This window comes from Galeopterus variegatus, unplaced genomic scaffold (assembly GCF_000696425.1).
Source record: "Galeopterus variegatus unplaced genomic scaffold, G_variegatus-3.0.2 Scaffold816, whole genome shotgun sequence".
NCBI classification, from domain to species: Eukaryota; Metazoa; Chordata; class Mammalia; order Dermoptera; family Cynocephalidae; genus Galeopterus; species Galeopterus variegatus.
In genome coordinates, this window is record NW_007726927.1 from 422,706 (window position 1) to 441,852 (window position 19,147).

General features: G+C 43.5%; 1 protein-coding gene across 1 annotated transcript; it reads left to right on the forward strand.

Moving 5' to 3' along the window:
- The first annotated feature begins 7,715 nt into the window (after positions 1 to 7,715).
- LOC103590438 (protein NOXP20-like) lies at positions 7,716 to 19,147 on the forward strand. Its single transcript, XM_008572664.1, has 3 exons — positions 7,716 to 8,075; positions 14,978 to 15,065; positions 19,050 to 19,147. Exons 1-3 carry the CDS (start codon positions 7,728 to 7,730, stop codon positions 19,145 to 19,147), a joined length of 534 nt encoding a protein of 177 aa, XP_008570886.1. The 5' UTR covers positions 7,716 to 7,727.

The window sequence follows — 19,147 nt, forward strand, 5'->3', positions numbered from 1 at the left end:
TGTCGCTCCTGGTCCCGGTCACCGAATCCTGCCCTCTGCGTTAGGGAGAAGCCATCGGTAGGGACTTGGCACGGGGCGCGCGACCCGGCAGGACCCGGCCTGGGGGTGAAGGTCCGGGGCGGCGCGGGCGGCGCGGCCGAGGGCCCTGCGTGCGTGCGGGAGTGTGAGTGTGTGTGTGTGAGTGTGTGTCGCTCCGGGTCCACGCTCATGCACACACCCACACGCCCGCACGCCGGGTCTGCCCCCTCGGCCGGCGCCAACCTCCGCGGAGCCTGCCTGGTCCGCCCAAAGTATCCAGTGCTGGCACCAAGCGAGTCTGAAAAAGTTTCCCCAACTCCCGGGTCCAAGGCAGGGGCAGGCGGCAAAGTCCCCGCAGCCGCACCCCGGGGGCACGGAGGGGGCAGATCCCTGTAAGGCAAAGGCCTCCGTCCCCGGGGTGCGCCGACCCTTGACCTCCCACCCAAGCGCATCACCCCTCCCCTTGCAGACCTGCACCCTGCCTGCTCTTGCACCCCAGCCCACACGCTCAGCTGCGCCACCTCGACCCACAGACCTACAGCACCCGGCCTGGGTCCCGCTTCCTACTCCAACCCCACAACCCCTCCCCCACCCGTCTGTCTTCTCCCTGGAATCTGGTGAGTATTTCCAGCCATCTCGGATCGGGCGCCTAAGCTTCACGGCCTTTTCCTAGAGTGGGAAGACATCTCTCTATAGCCTGTAGGGGCATTATCTGTGCCCCACTGATCCCATCAATTCCCATCCTAAACATCTTGAAGGATACAAGCAGGTGCTCTGTAAATAAGTGTTCTTGAACTCTGAAGACCTCAGCCAACCTGAGGTAACAGAATGAGGTGGCTTTCTCCTCAGACGCCTCTTTTTGCCTGTCTTCCTCCTCCTGGCCCTCTCCTACACCCCACCCGTATTGCTATGTTCTCTCCCTCCTTTCTTCATCAAACCTGAGCTCAGGAAAGAATCTTCTTGCACTGTAAGCTTTAAGCAAAGTAATGAAACTTTAGGGGTGGAATTTGAAACAGAAGTGAGCCAGTGCAGAAGGAATTTGAGGGTGGCAGGGGGCCTTCCTAACGATTTATTTATTTATAAGACTGGGCTTATATCAAACATTGTTTCTCTTTCATTAATATCAAACACAATATATTTCAGTTCAGTAAATATTTAAGGGTTAGAAACCAAGCTAGGTGCTGTTGGTCACAGTCCATTGGATGAGAGAATGACATGGAAACAAGTACACCTTATACACCATATTAGAAGTCCATGCAAAGTAACAATAACATAAAAGGAGCAATTAATTTTCTGGAAGGAGTGGGACAGATGAAGGAAAAATTCCACATAGAAGGCAACATTAGACATTGGGTTTCTAAAGCAATAGGGGTTTGCCAGGCAGTTGAAGGCAGGGCAGCCTGGGCAGAGGAACCAGCATAAGCCAAGGCGGAAGGTGTGAAGGTTTATGAGCTGTCTGAGAAATGATGGAAATTCTGGGGAGGGCAGAGTGTAGGGTGTGTTCAGAGTTGCTGGACAGAGAAATGGAGCTGGATTAGGAGGGGCCACCCGTGCCATGCAAGGGTGTTTACACCGAATGGTTTTTAAACAGGGAGCAAATCTGTCTCATTGTGTTTCAGAAAAATGCCTGGCAGACACGTAGAGCCTAGACTGGAGCAGGCACGTGTACTTGTCACGCTTACGTAGGGACTGTTACAGCCTGGCTAAGAGCCTCTCATCCAGTGTTCATTCCTGGTCCTTCACTAACCAGCACTTCTTTTAATTGGAGGAGATGATCTCACATAGGATATGGTGTAACTAAATTTTTGTTTTGCCAAGTGAGGCCATTTTTAAAAAAAGAAATCCATCCACTGTCACTACTATTTCATAAAATGAAGGACATTTTAACACCAAGAAAAGCACGAAGGCTAAATTTGCAAGATGAAGGCAGTGCTTTACATTTATTTAATAAATTTAGATTTGTGAAAAACTGGCGATCTTGTCCTCATTTTTCTCTGTCATCATAGACTGGCCACAGTTCTGCAGTGAGAGTTTGGGAACAAGGTATCCAGGTCATTTTGTCCATGCTTACTTTACACAGGAGGAAGTTAGGAAGCCCAGCGAGAGTGAATGAGTTGTATGCCCACAAAGGGACAGTGGGACTAGAGGCCACAGCTCTTGACTCCCCCCCCAACCAGGGCACTGCTCTTTTCATGTCAGGAAACCACCCCTTCCCGCCACTCACAATACCTCCATGCAGCCTCTTGTCCCAGCCACACAGACTTCCGTCCTGAATACCTAGAATTCATTCCCGATGCCGGACATTTGCATATGTGCCCGAATAACTGTATCGAAGCCACCTTCAAGATTCTCCCCTTGCACAAGGTCAGTCTAGTTCGGTGCATCTTTCCTTTATTTGATGTGCTGTTTTGTATCACTTTTTAACTGTTTGGTGTTAGCTCCTCAAACATTATTCATTTCCAGAGGACAGCAACCATGTCTTCTGTTTTGTATCTGGGAAGCTGTGATGTTACTGCTCCGATACCTTGCATAGTTCTGGGAGCATTTTAGGTGATGAATGAATTTACTCATGAAAAACTGACTTACTCCCATCCCACAGAGGCTTCGTTATACGTTACCCTTCCTCTCCTAGCAGTTGCCTGAAGCAGCCTCCTTGTGTCTGTGCGATGAGTCTCCCTAGCATCAAAGCCATGGGACAGGACTGCAGTGATCAGCGTTCCAAACCATAAATCAGGAAACGCTTCTACGTCTGACTGTGCTGATGGGGCACCCAGGCAACGATGGGGATTGTCCCAGGAAACTGCAAATCATGGCTGCAGTCCTGGTGGACCCCAACAGTCCCTGATCAGAAACAGCTGTGTATTTAGAACACACAGTTTCTAGTGTTTAGACCAAAGGGCACAAGCCTTAAAATTGATTACATTTCCCCCATCATAATGGCATCCAGAGTTGATAATGGTGTACCAGAACAAACATTCAAAAAAAGATTTGTTTTGGTTTGGTTTAGGGAAAATTAGACCTGTAACAAGTAAAGTAAGTACAGATTAGAGGTACAATTAGAAGATGAAACAGGGCTGGTCTTATGGTGACCATATTTATTATTTAAATAGATGTTAAAATCCAGTCTTTCTGATATTTATAAGTTATCCGTAAATATTTTCTAACAAAATCAGTTCAACACCTTCCAGCTGATTTTCTGGGTCTTTCTGAGGCATTCTTCATGTTGCTGGTTGAATACAGAGAAGATAAGTTTTATTGCAGCAATTTTTCTACACTTGAGATAAACTGACCTAAGGCAATTTGTCCATTAGAGGTAGGTGAGGGCTATAGGTTTCCTCCCCTGTAAATTCCCTACCAAGAGCTATGTTATCATGAATCCAAGTTCTCTGATGGAATTCTGCCACATACTCACACGTAGACAAGCAACCAGGCTTAATTACACAGCCTGTTCTCACAGCTTGATGAACTCCTTGCTTGTTGCCCTTTCAGGCCTCTATTCAAGATGCAGGACTCAGTTAACCTCCCAGTCAGCATCAGGCTTTGGAGTTCTGCAGTCAGCTGGAAGCACTAGAAAAACCCTACTCCAAAGAGCAATAGGCTGCTGGGCTTAATATAATCTTACACTGGCCCTGGTCAGAGAAAGTCAGAGAAGGGCAGAAGGCACGAGTACATTATTTCTTGCTGATCCACATATTTTAAGCACCTTCCCTTTCATCAGTGAAAAATGATTTCTAATATCCCTTACGCTAATTAGCACACCCCTGAGTGCCAATAGGAGAGGACAGTAGATAAACCCTCTCAAGAGGTAGACACTCAATTACAGGTTTTGAAATGCTCATAAAGACCCTGGAGAGTAATTCCTGAATAGGGAATTTCAGATGTTAACCAACCACCTCTAGGGTGTAAATTAAAAGTAATTAACATGCACATATGTCATGTGGTATATGCTGAAGGATTTTAGAATACGTTATGAACAGTATTAATTAGTCTCTTGTTTTGTTTTGTTTTGTTTTGTTTTGGTGGTGGCTGGCCGATATAGGGATCGGAACCATTGACCTTGGTGTTACCAACACTGCGCTCTAACCAACTGAGTTAACCAACCAGCCCCATTATGAACAGTATAACAACATGTTTAAGACAAAGCATATACATCAAAGTGCCTCTGAATGTTTATCATAGCCAGCTTTATTCTTGTGTTCCTGCTTATAGGAAAGTGGAATCGTTTAGAGCTTCTTAATAATCTAGATTAATAATAAGGATTTTCAGATTACCTTATAAAGAAATAAAAAATCAGACAATGTCTATGACCAGCTACTAATGAAGAAAATGGGAATAAAAGGGATGTTGAAGTATCATTAATTCATGGACCCATTCCCCTTATGGTCATGCCTCTTGGGCCCAGGCAAAGATAGGATAAATTAAGACAGAGAAATCTTTAAGCTATGGCAATCAAGCAATATTCTAGGCCATGGGTCAGCAAACATTTTCTGTAACAAGCCAGATGGTAAATATTTTAGGCTTTGTGACTTTGCAGGCCATAGGTTCTGTGTTGCTACTCAGCTCTCAACTCTGTGGTTGCGGTGCTAGAAGAGCTACCACAGTATGTGAGCAAAAGGGTGTGTCCCTGCTCCATAAAATTTTATTTACCAAAACGGGCAGAGGGCAAGATTTGGCCAGCAGGTTGTAGTTTGCCAGCCTCCTAGGCTAGTCCAGCTCTGACTCAGAGAGAGGTTTTCACAAAGATTTTATAAGCTTTCAAATTTAAGTTCCCCCTGACAATTCCACTGTCTTCCCATAAACCACAGTAACTACTCCTTTTCTATACAGTGGCCTTGTATCATTCTTTATTGTTTCAACTAGGTTTTGACCAGACTCCTTGATAGCCCAGGATCAACCTTGAATATCCTAAACTTAATATACCAGCCGGAGGGAAGTGTGCATTCCTTTCTCACTCGTAGACTTGTTTATGGGAGTGTTGTTACTGAATTCAAGGTCTGGGAGGTATTTTTGTTTAAAAAGAGACATTCTAAATCAGTTAACTGGGAGGTGTGAGAACAACAATAAAAAAACTATGGCAATGTAGAGTCATTTGGAACCACCTGTTGTAAGAGAACTAGCGAGTATCTCTACACAAATATTAATATAACTCAACAGGCATATTTATTGAGCTTCCCACTGTGTACAAGAAACAATGTTAAGTGCTATGTAAAATATGAAAACAAAACAAGGAAGATCCTTATCTTCATAGAATTTACAATATAATAGGAAAAAACTCGAGCAACTCTAATCAAAGGATTGTAACTGCAAGATGAGATACATGCAAGACACTCTGGAGGTTCAAAAGATGAAAAATGATATCCAATTGGGAGGAAGAAAGAATGGAAGAGGTGGTTACTTTAACTGGGACTTAAATGTGTTAAAAAAAAAAAGCAACAAATTGATCCAACAGCCATCTGAGGGTTTATTGTGAGTGTGTCAGGCATTGTACAGATACTTACATTGTCCCATTTAGGATTGGGGGAGGGGGGAGGGGAGGGAAGCCTAGTGGGATCAGAGCACAGAGGTCCCTGGATGCCAGCTGAAGCATGTGGCCTCATCTCAGCAGGGAGAGGAAGGGGGAGGTCCTGAGCGTAGATGAGCAGGAGGGCAATGTGATTAGAGCCGTGAGGTGAAGGATGGGAAGTGGGGGGGAGGGTGAGAGTGGAGGGGTGAACCCGATATTCATATAGTCATTGTGAACCATAATGAGGAACTAGCAGTGAGCACAGAAGTAAAAGAATGGACATTGATTCTAAATAAAGAGCCTCTTGGATTTGGCCCCTGGTTGAATGTAAGAGAAGAGGCAGGTGGCATTGCAGATAGGGCTGTGATGTGGTTCAATCTCAAAGTCAGATGTGGGAGCATCACATATTGCACACGGGTATTCACATTTAAAGCTGTACCCCATAGATATGTACAATCAATTATGTTTCAATAAAAAAAAAAGGAAGAAGGGGGAAAAAAAGTCAGGAGTGGGTTCAAATTTCGCATCTGCTATTTACTAAAAGTGTGACCTCTGATCCTCAGCTCCCTCACCTGTAAAATGAAGCTCATAATATCTGACTCACAGGAAATAATACATTTAAAGAGCTTGGAAAGAATAGGCACTCAATAAGTGGTAGCTGCTGATATTATCTGTTCTTGAGAGGGTGAAGGTTTAGTCAACGACAGCTCTGAGGTTTTAACATTGAGTTATTGGGGAAATCTAGTTGACATTAAAAGAAACACAAAATTTAAGAAGAAAATCTTGTATTAAGACAACAGGTTGCCTTTGAGACAGGAAGAGATGCCCAGCTCTGGACATTAAAACTACTTGTCCAGAGGTAATTTTTTTTTTAATAACACCATTATTGAGGTATAATCCATATACCACAAAATTCACTTACTACAAAATTTACTCTTTTAAAGTATACAGTTCGGTGGTTTTTGGTGTATTTACAGGATTGTACAGCCATTACTGCCATATAATTTTAGAATATTTTTATCGCCCCCAAAAGAAACCCCCATCCATTAGCAGTCGCTCCTCATCCCCTCCCTTCAGCTCCTGAAACCACTCTTCTACTTTCTGCCATCGTGGAATGGAAGTAGATATTCGAGAATACTTTTAGTTCCCATATGCATATCCCTTCATGCTAGGTAAGAGATCCATGAACGTGTAAGGATAGTATTGTAGGTTTGTATTAGCTACCCATTGCTGCTATAACAAATTACAACAAGCTTAGTGGCTTATACCAATACAGATTTATTTTCTTGCAGTGCTGAAGGTGAGAAGTCTGAAATCAGTTTCACTGGGCTAATGTCAAGGTACTGGCAGGGCTGGTTCTCATCTAGAGTGTCCGAGGGGAGAATGGTTTCCTTGTCTTTTTCAGCTTCTAGTGGCCACCCATCTTCCTCGGCTCGTGGCCCCTTCCTTTATGTTCAAGGTGCATCACTCCAGTCTCTGCTTCCGTTACACATTTTCCCCTGTCTAGTCACATCTCCTGCTGCTCTCTCTTAAGAACACTTGTGATTACATTTAGGGCCCACGCAGATAAGCCAAGATAATCTCCTCACCTCAAGATCCTTAATTTAAAAATGACTGGTTGCCAGGGTTTCAGGGATGAGCAGATGGAGCATAGAGGGTGTTTAGAGCAATGAAACTATTCTGCATGATACAGTCATGGTGAATACATGACCTTATGCATTTGGTGAAACCCACAGAACTGTACAATACAAAGAGGGAACTCTATGTAAAATTAAATTAATAATAATATGTCAATATTGATCCATAATTGTTACGAATGTAGCACACTAGTGGAAGTCAGTAATAGGAGAAATGATGTGTATGTGTGTGGGGAAGATATAAGAATTACCTTCTGCTCAATTTCTCTGTAAAGCTAAATTGCTATAAAAATAAAGAAATAAAGGGGGGGATATATCCTTAATTTAATCACATCTGCAAAGCCCCTTTTGCCATGTAAGGTGACATTCACAGGTTCCAGGGATTGGGATGTGGATATCATTGGGTGCCATTATTCACCCTGTCACAAAGTTACATAAAGTGTCTTATTAGTAGAAGAAAGTTTACCCCTACCCAGTTTAATTTAATTATTCAGGACTTTGAATTAAATTTTAACGATTCAGATTAAACCATAAAGTGCTTGTTTGTAATCATGTTGACAGATATTAAAATGTCTGATGATGCTGGTAACATCCTAGCCCCTGGGGACAAAGCAGAAATTACTGAGATGCCCAACAATGATTCTTTACCAGAAGATGCAGAAGTACACTCTGATTCAGCTACAATTTCAGAAGAGCCAACGCCAGCTGACCCCAGACGAAATGCGCATGAAAATGTACCTGTCCAGGGTGCAAAGACTGCTGCCGCTGGGCACCTTGAGCAACCCAAAGACTCCAGTGCCATGGAGCCCGCCCCTAACGGAGAAGTGACTGAGGATACACTTGCCGAATGCAATGATTCTGTCAGCCTCGAGACAGAACCTGGATCCGAAATACCCCTGAAAGAACAAAATGATCTGGTAAGAGTGGTTCATTCGTTTCCTTTCAACCTAAGTTCTTACTGATACCTACCATGTGCAGAGCTTGTGTCAGGCTCTGCAGTGGGAATTGGGAGATCAAAATATACCTCTGTTGTCAAAAATGTGTTGCATGGTAACATAAAACATATACGAGAATAATTTGTCATTATGATATTTTTTTTTTTTTTTTTTTTTTTTTTTGCAGCAGGCTGGTACAGGGATCTGAACCCTTGAGCTTGGTGTTATAACACTGCACTATAAGTAACTGAGAAACCAGCCAGCCCGATATTTGCATTTTGATAATTATGTTATTGGGCTGTCTGGTTAGCTCAGTTGGTGAGAGCATGGTGCTGGTAACGCCAGGGTCCAGGGTTCAATCCCTATACCAGCCAGCTTCCAAAAAATAAAATGAAATTTAAAATAAATAAATAATTATATTTTTAATAATAGTAACAGCCACCAATTATTGAATACATCCACTGTACCAGACCCTCTACTGGCCACTTTATATGTTATGTAATTCACTCCACGTAACTGTTCAAAGCTGAATATTATTAACTCCAACTTATAGATGAGGCATCCAGACTCAGATATTAGCTTGTCCTGGGCTACTCAGTAGTAAATGGAATGTGATAACGGACATAACGACTCCAGGTGATTAACAAGCCTGATTTCACCCTAACCAAGTCATTGTTTCCCCAAGACCACTTAAATTCTGATGCATGTTTACAAATCCACTGTGGAGACCAACATTCAGATCACTTTTTGATCATCACACATCACCTGGGGGCCAGGGACAGATCGCACTCATTGTCTTTTCCCCTCAGTTCCTGCACCTGTCTCTCTGGGGGATAATAGGCCAACGTCTCTCTGTTGGTACCTTGTACCACACCAATACAGCCGTCCCAGCTGTGTTTTCCTGGAGCCTTCCCCTCCAGGCATGTGGGAACAGGCAGGGGTGGGAGGCCCTCAGTGCGGAAGGAGGGGACAGGCCGCTGTCCCCTACCCCGTCCAGTTGGACTGCCTTCTAGAGCAGTGGTACAGGACAGGGGAATTGGAGTCTGCCCCCAGCCAGGCCCAGCCCTGTTCATCCTGAAGTGTGCCACCACAGATAATTTCCTTGAAGTAACTGCAACATGAAGTCAGGGACAGGAACTAAACAGGAAATCAGGGGGCCCAGGCTTACATCCTTCAATCTAACATTAACTCTGTTATTTTGGGCAAGATGAGATCCAAACAACCAACCTGTAAATGAACTTTTGATTCAAGATTTTTTTTTTAGAATTCATTCTCTTCTGGATCAACAGAGAAAGAGTTGTTTTCATCACTGCAAAAAGACTTATAGAGTCCAACAAAGGGCAAATATAATAGAATAAACAAACAATACTTGAAGACTTGGCACAAAATTGACTTCTTTTACATTGACTTAAGATAAAAGAATAAGTTACTAAAAGAGATAGTATATCTTCTTTTCTGATAATCCTTAAAAAGAGATTAAATTTGTACCTACATAGAAGGGTTTAAATATGACCTGGGCGAAAGAGATATCCTCTCCCCTCAAGGCCATTTCAGCCAGCCACATAGGCTTTCAGCCTGTCTCAGAACAAACACACACAGGTATTGCCCCCATGCTGTGGTTCTTTCTGAGCTCCTGATGCAATGCCTCTCACCTACATCCAGAGCCACAGACCCAACTGCGCAGCCAGTGTTTGCACTTCCATCCAAATACTTATGTGACACTTCATTATGAAGAAATGCTCACCTACCTTCCCAAAGTCCTTGAAATGCTGTCAGTGTTGTGCATGGGGGTGAAAGGACAATGGTGTTTGTTTCCAGTCAGCTCTATTCCTGTAGCATTAAGGAGGTTTACAAGGTGTATTCAAAGGAGGATTCATTCAGTTTGCTCAAAAAATTTAAGAAAGCAGATATGGCAGGAGCATACTGATTTTTTACTGTACTATCTTAATGAACAATCCTATTATAATTATTAGAAGTCTGAAATTGGAATGTATAGTCTATCTATCAGCAGCATATGGATTTTATATTAATGGAGCTTGTGTAGTTTCTTTAAGTTATCTCAGGTCAGAATGGTGTGGCTAAGATATATATATTTTACTGTACCAAGATATTTATTAATGGTAGCACTTATAATAAAAATTGGGAACCACGGCTCCCCACAACAGAAATGCACTCAGAGAAACTGTCTTTGGGGCTCCTTTTCTTTCTTGTCCTTTCTGACATACAGTCTCAGAAGCTATTGAATTGAGCCTTCCTGCAACATCCCTGAGAAATGGTTCCCAGCCTCACTTAAGTTTGGGCTGGATTCTCGAAGGCTTCTGCCAGCCCCATGGCACCATGCGTCATGCCCAGGAATCTGAGTGGTATGACTGTCTTCAGGATGCCTACAGTCTAGCTGGGGAAGGTAGTGTTATATAAAAGCAATTATAGCATGTCCTGTAGTACTAGATAGGACAAGCACAAGGAAGCCTTAGATCAAACACATCAATCTTAAGGAGTCAGAAAAGTCTTCATCCTCAATTCTGAGCTGTTTGGCATAGGTACTGGCTAGGAGTGACATTTGTTCCCAGAGATCTTGTGGGACCTTAGTATATACTAGCCAATTTACCCTTAGAAGACCCAATCTTGATTAAATTTCTCTAAATCTTTAACAGCCAGAAATGTTACCCAGAGTAAAAAAATGTCATCCCTACTGTCCAACACCAATGGTCAATGATGGAAAAAGTAAAGAATTCCAATGTTACCAGTAAAAGTACTCTCAAAGGAAAACATTAGACTGTGGGTTACCGCTGGATAGTTCTCTCCCTAGAAAAAGAAAAGCAGAATGTTTAAGACCCATAAAATCGGGGTCAAGTGAGTTAAGAGGCCAACTAACACAGGCCAAGACATGCTAACGGCAGATTTTTGCCTCATAAACTGGATGGGTAGAGTTTGCTCCAGTTTTGTTTGAGTATTTCCCCTTTTAAGCCTGTTCTACTTGATGACAGCCCAGTTTTTGGCCTGGGCAACCAGGTGGATGGTGGTACCATTTGGCCAGATAGGGCAGTGCTTCCCAATCTGGTGGTATATGGGAATCAGCTGGGGTGCTTGCTAAAATTCAGATTCCTGGGTGCTGCCCTAAGAGATTCTTATTCAAAAGATCATAGTGGAAGCTGAGACTCTGTATCTTAAAGATGAGTTCCCTCACATGATACTCTTGCAGTCAGTCTGTGGACCAGAGTTTGGGAACCACTAATACTTAGACACAGAAAGAGCTACTTGGGGAATAGGGAAGAATTGAGAAAATGGTAAGTTCAGGATTGAACATGTCATATGACATCCAATGGTTATCTGGATAGTTATTTAAGTAAAGGAAGTGGGTAAGATTGCCCATGTGTAAAATACAAGTAAAGAAGAACAGAAGCCAAGGACTCTGTCCTTGGAAGGCTTCTGTCTCTAAGCCAACTTGGTCATGCACAGCTCATAGATCTTTTGGCTAGATTGTGGTAGCCAGTGAAGAAGATGAATTGGTGAGAGTGGCCTCTTCCTTGTACAATCTAACCACCACCACATTCTAGAAGTGAAATCAAGTCTCAGATCACATTTGACCACAATGGTGTTTTAAATTAACACTAATGTAAGGCTTGAGAATGTCCCAGTGTTCTGTTCTTTTAGGTACTTTGACCACCACTCGTATAACTTCGTATAATGTATGCTATACGAAGTTATTACGCATGTGGCCTCATCTCAGCAGGGAGAGGAAGGGGGAGGTCCTGAGCGTAGATGAGCAGGAGGGCAATGTGATTAGAGCCGTGAGGTGAAGGATGGGAAGTGGGGGGGAGGGTGAGAGTGGAGGGGTGAACCCGATATTCATATAGTCATTGTGAACCATAATGAGGAACTAGCAGTGAGCACAGAAGTAAAAGAATGGACATTGATTCTAAATAAAGAGCCTCTTGGATTTGGCCCCTGGTTGAATGTAAGAGAAGAGGCAGGTGGCATTGCAGATAGGGCTGTGATGTGGTTCAATCTCAAAGTCAGATGTGGGAGCATCACATATTGCACACGGGTATTCACATTTAAAGCTGTACCCCATAGATATGTACAATCAATTATGTTTCAATAAAAAAAAAAGGAAGAAGGGGGAAAAAAAGTCAGGAGTGGGTTCAAATTTCGCATCTGCTATTTACTAAAAGTGTGACCTCTGATCCTCAGCTCCCTCACCTGTAAAATGAAGCTCATAATATCTGACTCACAGGAAATAATACATTTAAAGAGCTTGGAAAGAATAGGCACTCAATAAGTGGTAGCTGGAAAAAGGGATCAGGTACTAGAAGTGAAGGAGACTTTTACTTTTCATTTTACGTATCCTTTAAAATTACTTTTACATGTTTTTACTACATGCACTTGTTAACTTTTCTAATAAAGATGCAAGAAGGAAATCTTCTCCATCATTGGGGGATTGGTACAAGGATTCATAGAAGAAAGTGCAGCTTCTATAGCTACTCTTTGTCCCAACTGTTCAGGGAAGCAGCAGAATCATGGCTGTGTCTCATTTGTGAGAACCTACCATCTCTTTGCTGGACTGGGGGTGACTTACGGGGTCGCGGGTCTGTGGCAGTCTGACGAGCTTCTCTCTGCCTTTGTGGAAACCTTTGCTGGCTTTCCGTGCCTTTGATGACTGGGCTGATCGCTCGTTCGTTCCCGCGGCCGGGCTTGGGCGCTCTCAGGAGACCTCTTCAGTGTCGGCCCCAAAACCTCGAACCCGCTGCCGCTTGTTTGTCGATGTAGGATCGTTGTTGAAAGATTTATTCGTCCTTTGTTGCTCTTGGAAATGCAGTCAATACTCTGGTATCACAGCACACAGCTCTCAGGATCGCGCTGTTTCCTGACGCGGGCGCTCCAGACCCACCGCCATTTTTTTTTCAACACTGTACATTTTTAATTGAAGAGCCATTCCTGGTGATCGTCTTCCCAAAATATCTCTCAAATACGATGCTGTAGGTCAGGATCTCTCTACTCCTCTCCAATCACAAATTTATAATATTTTCAGTTTACAGTGGGTTTATCCAGACATAGCCCTACTGTAAGTCAGTCGAGTAGTGTACTGAATGCCTATCACTTTTGCACCATGGTAAAGTTGGAAAATCCTAAATCGAATCATTATAAGTTGGGGATTGTCTGTAGTTTACAAAATAGCAATTTATTTTTTTCTCACTTAATAGAAAGGGTGGAGATAGGCAGCTACTCACATTGGTTTAAAAGTTCAGCAGTGCCAGGATCAGTAACTCTGTGATTCCATGGTCTTTTCTTCATGGCAGCTAAAATGACTGCTTCAGTTTCAAGCATCATGTTCAATTCAGAGCAGGAAAAGGGAAGGCAGAAAGAGTTGACACAAACTGTAATGGTGTAATTTATCATGAAAGCAAAAACCTTTCCATTTGTACATCTCATCAGTCAAAAACTGTTTCACATGACCAACCTGGTCTGCAAGAGTAGAAGACAGCGAGGGAGAAGGGAGTTAGGACCAGCCTTGGGTCAAAAGTTACAGAATCTATAAGCTCTGTAGGAATTTTTCATGTTCTACTTAACTTCCTTCTTTTTTTCTTTTCCTTTTTTTTTCTTTATTTTTTCAGTGAAAGAGCTGTGGTTCTCTATATAGTGAACTCCAAACGAGTTGTTTTCTAGAATGTGTTCCCAGACAGTAAGAAAAAGCTGTGGTTCCACTGAGTCAGAACTCATTGGTTGCAAATGACAGAAACAATCCCACACCTAAATGAGAAAATGGATGAATTTCAGTTATTTATCGAACAAATGTTTATTAAGCACTCATTATATTCCACGCACTCTTCTAGGCTCTGGGATATGTCAGCGAACAAAACATTTTTTGGAAAATGGATGAATTTCAGTTATTTATCGAACAAATGTTTATTAAGCACTCATTATATTCCAGGCACTCTTCTAGGCTCTGGGATATGTCAGCGAACAAAACATTTTTTAGAAAAGAGTAAGCAAGAATATGAGGGAATCTCATAGAACCCAAAAATAGGAATCATCAGGGCTGACAAGCTGTCAGGAACCCAGACAGTTCCTCTCAGCATTGTCTCCTTTGATCTGCTCTGCTTTCTCTTAATTTTTAGTCTGCATGTGGGTAGAATATGGCCACCCCACACAGCCTGTGTTTCCATCTTCTATTCAAGCAGTCAGCTCACGCTGAGCCACAATCTCTCAGTCCTGATCCCAAAAACCTAGATGAAGTCATTTGAATCCCTTGAGGCAAGGAGCAGTCTTAACCCTGTGGTGAGAGATGTAGTTACCAGGGTCATTGAGAGTGGAGCAGACACCTCACATCAAAAAGTGTCTACCTCACAAGGCTTGCTGTTGCTGCTGCCCGTCTCCAGGCTTATGGATGCTTTTTGAGACACTATGCCCCTCATCCACACCACCGCTCCTGCCCACCGCTCCCGCAGGTTTGAAAGTTAATTCTACCTTGAAGAGCACATTTGTTTAGCTCTGTAAGAATTGTCTGGGTCAAGGTTGTTCTGAACTTTTTCAAATCACTCTGTGCTCTAATGTGTTAACATCTTTTTTCCCACACAACCCTTGTCCCTTGACTCCCAGATAATAGGAGAATTGAGGTTCAGTTAACATCAAACTGCCTTCTCACTTCAAACCCAGCCCTCAGAAGCCAGCACCACCACTAATCAATTCGGTTTCAAAGAACACATTGCAGTGTGGGTTAGGATGTTCTTTTATGGCCCTTATAAACTATAAGCCAGTGAGATATGGTTGTTGATGATTTTTTTTTTTTCATCTTTTTTTGTTGTGGTTTCAAACAAGTGGGTGTTTTTCCATTCAGGGATAAACTGAATTGCTGACCTTGTGGCTAATCTGTTTTTCTACAGGCTGTGGATTCCCCTCCACGTGGAGGAGGATGGGCTGGATGGGGCTCCTGGGGAAAATCTCTGCTCTCATCAGCATCTGTCACAGTAGGTAAGCATTATATGTTGCATTTGAATAGGAGGTAAAGTTCAGAAGCTTAATAGGATATGACATTTCGATTATACCATATACTGATAGAGTTTAATATTAGCCCGTGACATAATAAAAGCAAACCATTTTTAATGTTCACTATTCTAAGTGCTTCATATATATCAGTATGTTTATTCTTCAAAATTACCCTATAAGAAGGTACTCTTATTTTCTCCATTTTATGGATAAGGAAACTGAATTATGAGGGACTCAGACCTTGTCCAAAGTCAGGAGTGCCTGGGTTGGGATTTGAAAACCCAGAAGTATAGCTTTTAACCACTGTATTATATTGCCTCTTAAAATATAAGATTTGGGCTTTTAGAATATATGCTTAAATCTCTGTGCTTATCATCCCACTTGAATTTTTTTAAATGTGCAATTCACCTACTTCCTAAAAGGATTTGAGGTATCTCGATAAAAGGCACTTCATCATCAGGGCATTGAAATACAAATAGATAAAAATATGCAGGAATAAAGGTTATGTATTCTGTATATCCCATGGCTAATAGATTCACTGTAGTTGAGCACTGACCTTAACTCTAAGCTTCTTGACTGCCAGTACATTATTTATTTCTCATTGAATAATAAAACTTATTTTAATAAATTTATTTTCTTGGTATTAAATTTTTAAAGATATTTCGTGTATGGGTTCCTGTACAAAGAGACAGTATAATAGACAACATCTTCATCAGTGCAGGTTTGTGAAGATATTCTTCGTGTTACTTCTTGTATCTACTTTTGGTGAAAACTGAAGGTATAACATTAACATATCTAAGATAATTTAGCCAAGGCATTTCATCTTGAAGGTAGAGGGTAAGGAAAAGGACAAGGTGCTATGGTTTAAATGTGTCACCCACAGTTCATGTGTTGGAAACTTAATCCACAATTCAACAGTGTCAAGAGGTATCTTTAAGAGGTGATAGGTCATGAGGGCTCTGCCTTTCTGAATGGATTAATGTCATTATCACGGGAGTGGGTTCGTCATCATGGGAGTGGGTTTATCATCATGAGAGTGGGTTTGTCATCACCAGAGCGGGTTTGTTACAAAAGCGAGTTGGGTTCCCTCTTGCTCTCTTGCTCTGTCTTGCCCTTCCTCCTTCTTCCTTGGGGGTGATGCAGCACAAAGGCCCTCACCAGATGCTGGTGCCATGCTCTTGGACTTCCCAGCCTCTAGAACCATGAGCCAGATAAATTTCTGTACATTATAAATTACCCAATCTGTAATGTTCTGTTATAGTATAAAATGGACTAAGACACAAGGGAAACCTCAGGTAGCATAGCTTTCAGATCATCTAACGCAGGTATTCTCAAGGAACAGTCCATGACCATGAGGATCTTGTGATGGGCCACGAATTGTCCAGTTCATTGTTACTCCTAAAACCAGGAAGGCCAGGAAGGCCTATAGGTCTTTTGCTCCACCCAAATGGACCATGGTCACAAACAGTTTAAAGCCAGTTGTCTAACTTGATAGAACTTAGACTGCCTGGAAGAATGGATAGATCGCATTCCCCTAATCCCATCTTTGTCAGGTATCCGTCTTCTGAGGAGGGTGCTAGCAAGAAGCAGACAGTGGACAAATAAATGTTGACCTCTCTGGCCAACCCATCTTGCTTTTATAACAAACCCAGTCTGGTGATGACAAACCCACTCTCATGATAATAAACCCACTCCCATGATGACGAACCCACTCCCGTGATAATGACATTAATCCATTCAGAAAGGCAGAGCCCTCATGACCTATCACCTCTTAAAGATACGTCTTGACACTGTTGCATTGTGGATTAAGTTTCCAACACATGAACTGTGGGTGACACATTTAAAGAAGATCTGGAGAACAGATCTTCTCTATCACTAATTGTAAGTGCCAGGTATACCGTGGGTACCACCAATGCTGATGACAAAATTAACCTAATTAAAATAGAGGAGGCTGTTTTGTTTTCTAAACAGGACAATCTCTTCACAAGGATGAGACAAGCACCTGTGGGCATCCTCTTTCCTTGGGAAAGTGTTTGAACTTTTTAAAATTTATTTATTTATTTAATTTTAGTTAAGTTTATTCATTTATTAATATTATTTTTTTTACATTCTATGATGTTGTTGTGGAGCAGTTGGGGCAAGGGGGAGAGGAGAAGGGGGAAGGAAATAGAATGGGAGAAGTAGGAAGGGGGAGAGGTGGGGTTGAGGCCTGTGGTACCCCCTGCATTCCTGCAGGGGAGACCAGGGGGCTTCCAGCAGTGGCTTGGTCATTGCTGGGCTGGGTGCAGGTGTCAGGGGGGTGTGGCTGAAGTCCTTGCCCCCCCACTACCCCAGCTCTGGAGCCCAGGCACTTCCTGCAGTGGCTCAGCAGTCATTGCTGGGCTGGTTGAGGGTGTCGGTGGGGCATGGCTGAGGCCCTCAGCCCCCCACTGCCCCAGCTCAGGAGAGCCCGGGACACTTCCTGCAGCAGATCAGTGGTCATCACTGGTCTAATTGAGGGAGTCAGGGGGGCATGGCTGAGGCCCTCAGCCCCCCACTGCCCCAGCTCAGGAGAGCCTGGAATGCTTCCTGAAGCAGCTTGATGATTGTTGCTGGGCTGGTTGCAGGTGTTGGGGAGACATGGCCAAGGCCCTCAGTCCCCTACTGCCCCAGCTCAGGAGAGCCAGGGGCACTTCCTGCAGCAGCTTGGTGGTCATCGCTGGCCTGGTTGCAGGTATCGGGTGTGTGTGGCCAAGGCCCTCTGCCCCCAACCACCCCAGCTTGAGAGAGCCTGGAGCGCTTCCTGTGGTGACTCAGTGGTCTGAGTAAATCACTGAGCTGGTTGCAGCTGTTGGGTGGGACATGGCTGAGGCCATTGGCCCCCCCACACCCCAGCTCTGGAGAGCCCAGGGCACTTCCTGCAGCGGTTCAGTGGTCATTGCTGGGCTGGTTGTGGGTGTTGGAGACATGGCTGAAGCCCCCAACCTTCTCTCCTCCCTGGCTTGATAGTCCAGGGGAATTCCAGTCTTTCTAGGTTTTATAGGTGTTCTTTGGTGATGTGAGACCTTTACTAGTTAGTTTTCTTCCAGTTCCGTTTTGGATTATTAGGTACCCCCACCACTTAAACTCTGCACTGGAACTAATTTGTTGTCCTTTGCTTACTTCTAAAATGGGGGAATTTCTTGTGGGGACCAACACTTGAGCTGTATGGTTGAGCTAAATTGTTGCTTTGATGTGATTCCCTGGGGAAGGCTTTTGGTGCAGTTCAATATAATGGTTGACTTTATAGGTACTTCCAGCACTCATGAGATCCAGTACACCTGGGTTGTGCAGAAACTCTGGTCTGGGCCCAAGTCTTTTCAGCCGACTGCGCCCCCTGCAGTTCTACATTCCTGACCAGTCTCCTCTGAGTGGTCCATCACTGATTGGGAGGGTAGATCAGCTGTCCTTGCTATGCCCCAGTGATCCCCCAGTGGGCCTATCTCCCCTACCACCTGTGCTCCAAACACTTCCCACGGGGAAGGCGGTACACTGGTCCCTGGCAATGACTCAACAGCCTCTGAGTGGCTCCTCTCTCCTATGTGGGTCCATGGGAACCCTATTAGTAGTCTTGCTGGCCTGGTGGCCACCAAGGCCCTCTTCTCCCCTGCAGCCTCCAAGCAACTCTATCTGAAGGGCACATCTGTGGCTTTTGCCAGTTCCTGCTCCATGCACTCAGCAGCTCCAGCCTGGAAGCAGCCAGGGCTCAAAATGGTCAGAGCAGTTTTTTCTTTCTCTCGTCACAGCTTTTCCTGCCTTCATGTGCTCCATAGGTCTCTCCTCCTCTTCCTCTGACATCTAGCCTACATGCTGGAATTTTGAAAAGGGAGCGAATTTTGGCATTTTTCTCTTGTTTGCAATGGCAAACAACAGCAAAGGGCGCATGAGGAAAATCATAAGAGTTTTGAAATATTGATGCTCATTCTAAAAATCCTTTTGGACAAATTTTAGAGCTATTTTTAGAAAGGCAGGTGCTAAAATTGTTCATCACCACTGGTCGTCACTACCCCAAAGAATGCAATGGAAATATAACTGAATACTACCCCTAA